The 10,823-nt window shown below is 46.6% G+C and overlaps 4 protein-coding genes across 4 annotated transcripts; 2 read left to right on the top strand and 2 right to left on the bottom strand.

Moving 5' to 3' along the window:
• Nucleotides 1-552: 552 nt before the first annotated feature.
• Nucleotides 553-2,198, top strand: N7519_001718 (uncharacterized protein; the record flags this gene model as incomplete). Its single annotated transcript, XM_057288496.1, has 6 exons — nt 553-595; nt 643-1,424; nt 1,474-1,737; nt 1,791-1,955; nt 2,005-2,091; nt 2,142-2,198. The coding sequence occupies 6 exons, from the start codon at nt 553-555 to the stop codon at nt 2,196-2,198; spliced, it is 1,398 nt and encodes a 465-aa protein (XP_057149698.1).
• Nucleotides 2,199-2,479: 281 nt separating this feature from the next.
• On the bottom strand, nt 2,480-2,865 carry N7519_001717 (uncharacterized protein; the record flags this gene model as incomplete). Its single annotated transcript, XM_057288495.1, has 2 exons — nt 2,480-2,613; nt 2,664-2,865. The coding sequence occupies 2 exons, from the start codon at nt 2,863-2,865 to the stop codon at nt 2,480-2,482; spliced, it is 336 nt and encodes a 111-aa protein (XP_057149697.1).
• Nucleotides 2,866-4,180: 1,315 nt separating this feature from the next.
• N7519_001716 (Con-6 family protein) lies at nt 4,181-4,574 on the top strand (the record flags this gene model as incomplete). The annotated part of the gene is made up of 3 exons (XM_057288494.1): nt 4,181-4,224; nt 4,281-4,433; nt 4,493-4,574. The coding sequence occupies 3 exons, from the start codon at nt 4,181-4,183 to the stop codon at nt 4,572-4,574; spliced, it is 279 nt and encodes a 92-aa protein (XP_057149696.1).
• Nucleotides 4,575-5,194: 620 nt separating this feature from the next.
• On the bottom strand, nt 5,195-9,195 carry N7519_001715 (uncharacterized protein; the record flags this gene model as incomplete). Its single annotated transcript, XM_057288493.1, has 12 exons — nt 5,195-5,842; nt 5,906-6,075; nt 6,135-7,169; nt 7,227-7,273; nt 7,347-7,560; nt 7,613-7,669; nt 7,719-7,893; nt 7,953-8,133; nt 8,218-8,513; nt 8,592-8,755; nt 8,811-8,873; nt 8,943-9,195. The coding sequence occupies 12 exons, from the start codon at nt 9,193-9,195 to the stop codon at nt 5,195-5,197; spliced, it is 3,303 nt and encodes a 1,100-aa protein (XP_057149695.1).
• Nucleotides 9,196-10,823: the final 1,628 nt, after the last annotated feature.

Here is a 10,823-nt window from a genome sequence, read left to right as displayed (position 1 = left end):
GATGGCGGGATATGCATGTCGAATGGCGAATCGCAGAAAATGCGGGGAAGTTTACCATCTATATGTACTTAGGTACTTAGCATAGGAGGGGGAATACTTGAATGTTGCATATAGGAAGAATATCTATGTACTTTTTAGTATCTGCCTTTCACCATGAGTCTTTTAGTATTCCTTTGTTATCACCTTCTCCAGGATCGAGGAATCGTATATCTCCATGAACAGCAGCGTCCAAGCGACCATAGCCTTCCCTGATGCTTCTTGGCGGGTATCATTTTTTGGTCTGCTGAGAAGAAAAAAACAAAACAGAAACAAACGAATAGCCCCTTATGTGGTATATACCGCGTTCTGTTAGGGGCCCTGCGAAAATGGCAGACAAGCAAACACGGCAAACATAGGAAACACAGCAAATCTGGCGAAGACAAGTCAAACCATTCAAACCATTCAAACCAGTCAAACACAAGAAACACCGCGGGGACACCCGCGGACCCGAACTTTGCTTCCTAGATAGTCTTTACAGTCAATTATCCCCGAGTCACTTTTCTTCATGTCGATATGGGCTCCAAAACACCTGAGAATGAGAGCCAAGGAGGTGGTAGTAAGTCACACAACAATCGTCCGTCGAAGTCGACTGACGTTTAGCAGATGCTCATCCCAGCTCAACCAAGGCTACCGCCACTGGTGGGGAACCACGGGGCGCCCATTGGTCACGGGATGGTGATGGCACGCTTGGAGAAGGAGAAGGAGATGATGACGCCGATGGCGACAGTACCTCCTGCACTCCTGCCGTGCCGTTGAATCCGCAAACTGCCCCCTCGACAAATTCGAAGAAGAGAAAAAAGAGGCCCAAGAAGAAGTCATCTGCGTTGAAGCAATCTTCACCTCCACGAATCCCTCTTGCCTATCTATTCCCTGATCGTCGGTATCCACATGGCGAGGCTCAAGTCTATGAACCGGTGGTCGAAAATACGGCCCGAACAACCGCCGATGAAGTCCGACACCACTCCCGTCATCACATCGAAGACGACACCTTTTTGAATGACTATCGGAAGGCTGCAGAGGTACACCGCCAAGTCCGACGCTGGACCCAAGAGAGCGTGCGTCCTGGCCAGGCCCTCACGGAGATTGCTGTGGGAATCGAGGATGGCGTTAGAGCGTTGCTCGATAATGCCGGCCTGGATACTGGTCAAGGCCTCATATCCGGATTGGGCTTCCCCACGGGACTGTCACTCAACAATTGTGTTGCACACTATACACCGAACCCAGGCCAAAGGGAGGTGGTCCTCGACTCAAGCGATGTGATGAAAGTCGATTTTGGCGTTCACATAAACGGCTGGATTGTGGACAGCGCTTTCACAATGTCATTCGACCCAACCTATGATAATCTGCTTGCTGCTGTCAAGGACGCTACCAATACTGGCATCAAGGTAAACAATTATCCGTTTTTATGCTAGACTGACCGCTGACCACTCTTAGAATGCGGGGGTCGATGTCCGTATTAGCGATGTCAGCGCTGCCATACAAGAAGCCATGGAAAGCTATGAGGTTGACATCAATGGTCGGACGTTTCCTGTCAAGGCGGTGCGCAACATCACTGGACACAACATCGAGCAATATCGCATTCACGCTGGGAAATCTGTACCATTTGTCAAGAACAATGACAACAGCAAGATGGAAGAGGGAGAGATATTTGCCATTGAGACATTCGGGACAACCGGCCGTGGCTATCTTTTTGATGGGGTATGTTTCATCCTCGTTCCCTGTAGTCGTCACATATTCACGCAATTATTTAGCCTGGAGTCTATGGTTATGGTAAAGACCCATCCGCACCGAAACGGATCACATCGCACCTTGCCAGCGCCAAATCCCTCTATCAGAAAATCAATGAAAATTTCGGCTCACTTGTCTTCTGTCGCCGCTATCTTGAACGACTTGGCGTTGAACGTTATCTGGCTGGTGTGAGTGTTTCTCATTCTATTATAGAAATCTTGTGCTTACAATGAACAGATGAATAACCTTGTATCTAACGGGTATGTCGAGGTTTACCAGCCTTTGATGGACGTTAGAGGGTCGTATTCTGCGCAGTTCGAACATGTTTGTAAAACCTTCTTCATGAGACAACCCGCGATGCTAAAACTTTCTAGACTATTCTGTTGCGAGAATCATGCAAGGAAGTGATCAGCCGTGGTGATGACTATTGAGGCATCACCTAGATTGCAGCGCTTTGATTCCTTTCTTACCTACTTTCGTCGCTGTTCAACGTAGCGTCGAAGTCGAACACTCCTTTACAATACTTTTCTGTTCATTCAACATGGCACAGTCATCTCTGACGCCAACATCCATTGGCTCAATTCATTGTTATCTCTAAGCACTACCGGTCTCATTTATAACATGTATAGACAGCTAAAGATCCGCGAGGTAGAATGTCTACCCATCCAATATATGGGTGATCCCGTACAAACTGATAGAGAACGATCGCAAATCACTCCGCCCCGGCCGGTAGATCATTTTCATCTGGCCCCTCATTGTATCTGTTCGCCGTTCTAGGCTTTGCATGACGGAGACGCTCTCCCCTTAAGACATTGGACTTATCGATCGCTTCGCTTTCGTCCTTCTCTGTAACCTGTTAGACACCTAAACTGTAAAATTGTAGAATATGGTCTTACCAAGCTGCTGGTCAGAATTGGAATAAGGAGGTTGCATTGGATCTTCGAATGACTGGTCGTCTGGCTGGATAGGGACTTTATCTCTCAGGTTCGGGTTGGGTTCTTCGGCATAGGAGCTATCTGTGACGTTTCCTGGCACGGGCGAAGCATCATTTTCTCTTTCATAGTTATCTTCTGCAATTCTTTCGGCGGGGTTCGACATTTTGTAATTTGAGCAGTTGTGTGCAATGTTTCAACGCAATTTCGCCGTAAAGGAAGAGTGAGGCGTTCAGGATATATACTAGTGGTTAAACTCCCAAAACTGTCCTTCAAGTTAATCATTATATAGTCGGAGCTTGGCTGTGCTACTTGTCTAACTGTTCTGACGCACGAAGTACGTAACTCAGAGACTGTGGCAAGCATACGTCGTTATGATCGGTTATTCAAAACATTCAGGTCGATCAGGTCCATGAAATTTGGGGTCATCAGCCACGAGGCGTGGGCAATTGTGGCAAGGATTGTGGTCACCAGAGATGTGAGGTCACAAGCCGCATGGAGGTGGCCGCTCAGCGAATTCGCTTGATTTTGTTGGAAATGCTGTCGATAACACATAGCCCCTATCCAAATGGAGTGAGAAGTCAACATATCAAAGTCGTGCTATTGTATCATTTCCATAAGGCTTCAGCTGGATATAAAAGCCGACTATCTGTATTTGCAACCTTGGTATACTCGAGTTTACCTTTAGCATGTCGCATTGCCACTTTCTACGCATATGCAAACGTTTACTGTGGTGGCTTCTCAATGGATGGCAATGAAACATAACCTTGCATAACAATCGTTCACTTGCTGTAAACGTATGGAGTCGTAGACGCTCCGTATCTTATGACTGAACTTCAACCGGAGACTGAGGTGGGATGGGACTCTACAGTGTTGGCCGGGATAAGTGCACGATAAATTAGGGTTCGCCACAAAGCTTTCCTACTAGAAGCCGAGAGAACACTTGTAAAAACCCAATCAGGCCTCACGCCACGCGAACAATGCGACAACCTTGGTCCTACGGACAACCCTAATTTGGACGTGCCTTGCGAATATTGGCAATTCTAAATGCTGCTTACTTGCATGAACCTTAAATGTATAGAAAGTGAGTTAGCGGAAGCGTAGTATATAGTGAAGGTGCACATGCGGTTTACGGCTGACAATAGCAAGTGCAAATGCTCCTTCAGCCTCCCACTTCAATGTCTCTCGCAAGGGACGAATTAATAATTAATGAAAGATAAGACCCCCTGGTGTATCTGGCCAAGACCCTCAGGACATTCCTCATTACTAGGCGGTGATGTGATGAATACATTATAATTATATCATAAGGGAGAGCAACCTTGGAAATCCTCACAGGATGTAGTGACGGAGAACTGACGTGAGACGACCTGCTCATGATTGTAACGCATTTAAGCGCTAGAATTGTCTGTCAATAGCACATACTCTAACTCAGTTCACTCAGTATCACTTCGTTGAAACTGCTCTCACTCATCCAAATAAAAATGGCGACAGAAGAAAGGGTTAACGAGATGCGTGGGTACAAGGCGTAAGTATCGCAGTGCGCACTATACAACTTACGAGCATAGCTAAGCATACCTGTAGCACACTAAGCAACCCGAGAGTTTCAGAAGAGGCAAAGCAGAATGCACAAGGCAAGCTTAGTGAGCTCGGCGGTGATAAACCCCGCCATGAAATATATCAGGCAAGAGGCGATCCAAACAAAGACCCTGTCAGAGTCGAAGCTGGGCTTAAGGCGTGAGTATGACCGTTTAGGGAAAGCCATTTGTTCTGTATTCTAATTGGCTCATATACAGCGCCCAGAAAAGTCCTAACGTGACTGAAGGTGGGAAGCAGAGAGCCGCCGAGAAGATGGGAAGAAGTGCTCCGGAAGAGTAGACACATTCCATTTGGCCCCTACTATGTAATTATGTGTGAAAGTATATATGTGCGACACACTGATATATACATTGTGGGCACCAGCTATTTAAAAGCGGACTCAATCAAATCTAGCAACCTTGGAAGTGACAATCACACATGGCTTTCTCGGTTCCCCCTCGTACATAGGATAGACAATGTGTTACTGTAGGCGGTACGTTTAACTCGTGTGACTTCGAAAAGAAAACTGCAGCAGAGTTATTATTAATGTCACGTCTCATGCAGTGCATTCATATCAAAAACATTCTTCTTCAAGACGGGTACAACGATTACAGCCGGGTACTACACCTTGTTTATAAAGCCAAAGGATTGGGAATGAGAGACATTGTCTTTGGATTATTATTGTACCTCGATCAATATTCTGCTGCTGTCTGTGACTCCACGAGCTTAACATTTATTCAGCTACAAATCAGGACTGAGTCGGTAACAATACTAGAGAACTCTTTACTGCACTCTACTTATGACTATGCTGAGAACAGCTCGAGGGCCAGGCGGACTAGGCTTCACTATATTCTGGTTGCGTTCCTAACATTTAAAACAAACTCCTCTCTTCGATCCAAATCCAGACATCCCAGAAAGTCTCATAACAGTTTGACCTTCCAGCCACCATTACCTGCTTTGATGGGCAGGCTATAGCACGTACCAGACTCCAATTGTACTAATTCGTCCGGTGAATCACAAGAGCTCCCTGTCCAGGCAGCGATTGAGAAAACAGATTCGTCAAAGAGTGGGTACACTGCAGAGGCCGACTCTGGCTCAGACCAGGATAAACAACCGAGGTTGTACTCGGAGGTACTTCCTTCTTGGGCGATGATATATTCACTGCAATCAGATGTTGAATACATGTTCAACTCATAGTACTCGGGGCTTGGGGGTTCATTAGCTCTGATTGTCGGGCTGCTGGATGAGGTACCGGAAGTGGTTTTAGTCCCGCTAGAAGTGGTTGTAGTATTGGTGGAAGTGCTACTAGTGGTAGTAGAATTGCTAGTGGATGTCTTTGCTGATGTTGGGTTGTTTGTGATTGTGTAGCCGGACCAGCGTGTGGCATCCCAGGCCTCTCGCTGGCTGACGATGCTGGCAGAAATAGACATCAGAACAGAGTCTGCCAACGTTGGCTGGGGACCGAGCATGAAGCTGTTAGTGATGGTGGAATATATTCCAGTGGTACTGATAGTGGTAGTCGTGGTCGATGCAGTGACCGAGCATCCCTGGGTGGGAGCACAGTTCGTCTAGTAGCGCTAGTGTCAGGGTATGCAGAACACACTAGTTTTGGAAGATTCGAGATCACTTACTGAAGTCGTAGTTGATGAAGAAGCCATTCCCGAAGAAGAGAAACTCTTCACATACACCGTGCAGATATCGGCTGTTTCCATTGAGCTGCAATCTTGATTCTGTCCTTTTTTAGGGCCAATGGAGCCGGTGCTTCCACCGCCACCACCTCCACCTGTGATGATGCAGTCACCTAAAATGAAGCCTGTGTTAGAACGCCTTCAATGTATTGAGATGAGATTGTGTTCTTACCAGTACTACAGCCAGGTCCACAATATTGCAACCCACAGCCTCCACCACACCACCAATGACCACAGCCCCCATCACATCCGAAAAGTCCACACTTGCCGTCACAGCCAAAGAGGCCACAATCCAATTCACCACACCCATCACAACCACCTTTACTGGAGGAGCCTTTCGGCGGTCCGATGTCGATATTGATTGGAGGAATGGGGTTCTCAGGTTTGACCGTGGTATATGTAGCCTGAGGTTGGATAGTGACAGGGTGCGATGTGCTGTAGAACACCGGAATGACAGTGGTGACTGTCGAGGTTGGCTGACTTCCTGTGCCCGTCGTGGTCCCAGTCGGGTCGCCATGACTGATACAATAATAATAGTTGAGCCAGACACCGTTGGCACAACTATCACCAACGTCAGGGTTCCAAGCTTCAAAATCCGAAGCCGCAATACCCAAGCTATTTTCAATGCTCCAGCAGGAGTCACCGCTTTGGACTTCGTAAAACTCTGTGCAGCCTTGTGCCATGTTGGCTGCAATTTGCGATGGGGTCACCACAGCTGACTTTGTCGAAGTTGAACTGGTAGCAGAGGTAATCGTTCCCGTGGCCGTGGGCGCGACAGTCACACCTGCCAACTGGCTCTCCGCAACGAGGGTATAGTTGACGATCGCTGGCGGGAACGGAGTGACGCTTCCAGGGAGAGTTAGAACGAGAGATGGTGGTGTAATACTTTGGACGGGGCTCATGACACCTGTTGCTTCATTGCTGGCAATGGTTACTGGCCAGAAGGGGACGGCAGTTATCTCGAAATCAGGAACAGGAATTGTGGTTGTCGTGGTGGAAACCCCTCCATCGACGCTGACAAGAAGGGAGATAGTGAGGGGTGGCCAGGTGACAATTGTTGGAGTCGGTAACGGGAGTAGTGGCAAGATGAAAGTACAGGGAGCCTGGCACGAAAGTTCTGGCGAATCACTATCCCAAATGTCGGGCGAGACATACAGCTCTCCGCTTCCTCCAGCGGGGAATAGATCAGTAGCGTTCGAAATACTCTCTGTGAAAGGTTAGAGATTCTAAGATCTGCAATTAAGTGGCTTTAGAGTAGTTATACCAGCAAGATTTCCAGACACGTCCTGGTCAACAGCCCATACGAAAACACTAGTAATAGATCAACCAACGGTATCAGCAGGTAAGTTACTTGCAGAGGAATTTGTTCTATGCGGCAACTCACCCTTCCATGCACCTTGAATTGGCAAAGTTTTGCTTTATTTGAAGGGTTTCAACGTCATCATATGCAATCCATTGATCTTCATCATAGACAGCAATTTTCACAGCCGCATCAGAGTCAAGCCACACCGTCGGGTTTCGGCTTGGGTCATTTATGATGTCTTGAATCTCATCATAAGAAAGTATGCCTTCTGTCTTAGAGCATGGCCCCGGCTTTCCTAGTTCATCATGAGATTCGGTACTCGTTATACAGAGTTAATTTAAACATACCGCCAGTCGTGAATGGACACCCAGGCTGCACACACGAGGGATCTTCGAGGGTGTAGCCTAAGTATGGTTAGCATAGACTATCGAAAGGGATAGCAAGAGCTCATACTGCGCCCGTAAAAGCCAAGGCCAAGGTTAACTTGGCTAGCCGGGATGTCATTGTGCCACAGCAACTGTAGCCCCAATTCAATCATGGTGAGGTTAGTGCTAGCATAGACATAGCTTCCAATGGATTCAATCCCAGCGTCCCAGGTGCCATATATATCATACGACATGAAATTGAACTGTTCATTTGTCAGGCCTAGTTGAGATTTAACTGCGAATTCAAAGGTCAAGAACTTACCCAGTCGATTGTTTTCGCGATGTTGACAATGTCGAAGTACTGAAGATACCAATAGGAGCTCGGGAGGGTGATCGCCAACCCATAAGAGCTTCCCATGGCGGAACGTACATTTTCCAAGAATGATACAAAGTTAACGTAGTCATCGGGTGTACCAAATCGATCTGGAGCAACTGGATATTCCCTAGAGAGAGGATCAGTCACGGATACAACAACTTATGTAGAGCCAGACTATCGAAATCCGTAGGTTCTAGGATGGAATACATACCAATCAATGTCAATACCATCAAAGCCATATTCCTGTTGAATGGCAATGAGAGAGTCAATAAATGACTGCTGAGCTGTAGCCGATGCCGCAAGTTCGGAGAAGACATCTGACCATGGCCCCGGATCATTCATGGCCCAGCCACCAACGGAGATCCAGACCTCGACGCCGTACTTTTTAAGAGCAGCAAATCGAGAAAGAGTTTCGGTTTGATTAGATGCCATTGGCGTCAATTCATAAGTGTCTGGGTCAATGTATAGAAAGGAGAAGAACAAGTGAGTGTATCCTCCAATGGGGATCTAAAGGAATAATTAGCATCGATCTTCCCTGTTTTATAAAGGATAATTGTACTTCTTCTGGAGTCATCGCTGAGACACAGTTAGCATATGGATATTTGAAGCATCTGGTTGAATCCTACTATTGCAACTGTGATCCAGGTTCCAGGCTTCAAAGTAGCCAATTCGCTTCGTAACAGATGAAGTACCAGAGCATGAAGGGGAGGGCCATTCAGTATTTCCACAGAAATCAGACGTGGTGCCACCTGTTAAGTTATATGAGATTCCATTCCATGTATAAGAGGCACTCTGTTTCCTTACAGAAACCATATTCACTGCAGCAAACATTCAGGGGACAAGCCTGGGAGGTCGAATAATTGGAAGCTGTTGTGAGTATAGTTAGCAAGTGATATGTATTGTAGTATCACTAGGCGTGCCAGGGATGATAGATACCCCAGAGCTCTCCCCAACCCGGATAGATACCGGGGTTGCACTCAGCGAAATGTTTACAGGTGCCATCCAAACTGGCACCCGCGATACAAGTGCTACCGCAGTAGCTTGGACCATATCCACAAACCTGGGAAACGCTTGAGCAACAGCCCTCCTTGCAAGGGTTTCCCACTGAGCAGGCGATATCTGCAGCTTGAATCTCTGACAAAAGAAGCAACAGCTGAAAAGCCGTCGCAAGCTTTCGAGGGGCCCACATTGGAAGAACTCAATCACACTAAGTCTTTGCAATAGGAGGAAAAGCCAAACAGCTCAGGAACCAATATTCGGGAAGAGGAGGCATCCATCGACATGGCTGCCCTTTTATGAATAAATTTTATCGGTTGATACAGCTAAAGTGGTAAGCGATGTAACTCTCCAGTATGGCGCTTGCAAAGTTTGACCGAGCGACTCTTTCGTACGGAGTACATAGTATGTATCTATGAACTTCGTACTCCGGAGAAGGCTCCGTAATATCCGGGCTTGGCTCTTCCTCGGGATGGAGCTCATCGAGTGACCAATCAGATTTTCTGATGAGTTGATGTGGAACCCTACCGCTTGGACCGCCTAGTTAATTCCACTTGTCTAGTTATTACCTCGTGCATAACCATATAATCTCGCGCTTTGCTAACTACAAAGTAAATATGAACTAATGAAAATTCTGCTGGTAAGACCGGAAGTGGGCGCACTACCTCTGGGAGTTGGAACTCTGTCCGAGCATGCAGCTGACTTGATAGCGTTAGCGTATGCTAGCGGTAATATATATATCTCTTAACGTATGTTGAGGAGACCGAATTAAAACTTTGATTTAGAGAATACTATGTAGCTCAAACTACTAACGATCCATCACCCTATTGGGACCGAGATAACTGTCTATACGGTTTATGCTTCCGTATAGTTGCTAAACGATAACACAATAAGACTCAACCTATAAACTTAAGCTTTGTACCACGGCGCAGGATGTGCATCAAGATATATAGAACGTGCCTACGGATCGAGGTCGGCTCAGTTTCCCCTGGGTACAGGCTTTGGGTCCTCTTAGTCTCTGTTAGCATGTAACTTCAATCAGGGGCTAGTCGAACCATGTATGCGTCGATTAGTTCACCGAGCTTACTATGCCGGTCTGTAGTTGCTAGTTGAAAACCAGGGTTTCAGAATACAAATTTAGACCGGCCCACTCTGATAGTTTCGAGGCTAGGTGAGGTTACCTGCTGAACCTATTACATGACACCCCATTTCGAATCAAAGATACGCGTTCTATTCGAAATTGCCGTATTGAGACATTGATGTTTGTAGGGTGGAATGTTATGCCCAATGCATGCAAGGAAAACTGTGGAGGGTATATTCGTATCACTGAAAGTCGGCCATTCTAGCTAGCGATAGATGCGGAAATTTGAGTGGAGCAAATCAAAAGGATTGGGGCCAAATCTTCTAGCCTTGCATTAGATCGAAGTTTCACCATACTGTGGTAACAGTCATGACAACTAGCTGACAGATGCCGTTATGGAATGAATGTGAACATGTTTTGGGTCCACTTTTTAGTGAACAAGGATATCAGCCACGGAAAAACTGTCTTAGTGGTAAGGACGTAACAGAAATTAGGAGCTAAGTATGTATAGAGATCTTAGTCTGTTATCGTCCCATTTTATTCGTATGGCTATAGAAACGGACCCAATTAATATATAAGGAACGTTTCTGTCGTCTCTTGAGTCCTCTGATAGAACACCTTACACCGTTTGCTTCCGCTGCTGCTCGAACCAATGCGTGTCTCGACTTTTCTCCAACTTAGGTTTTAGGCTTTAGGGTTTAGGCTTAGGATTTAGGGTTTAGGGTTTTAGGGTTTAGGGT

Source organism: Penicillium mononematosum (assembly GCF_028829835.1).
Source record: "Penicillium mononematosum strain IBT 11891 chromosome Unknown utg000002l:1.0-8112719.0:1.0-8118358.0, whole genome shotgun sequence".
NCBI lineage: Eukaryota > Fungi > Ascomycota > Eurotiomycetes > Eurotiales > Aspergillaceae > Penicillium > Penicillium mononematosum.
This window is presented reverse-complemented; position numbering and strand designations above follow the sequence as displayed.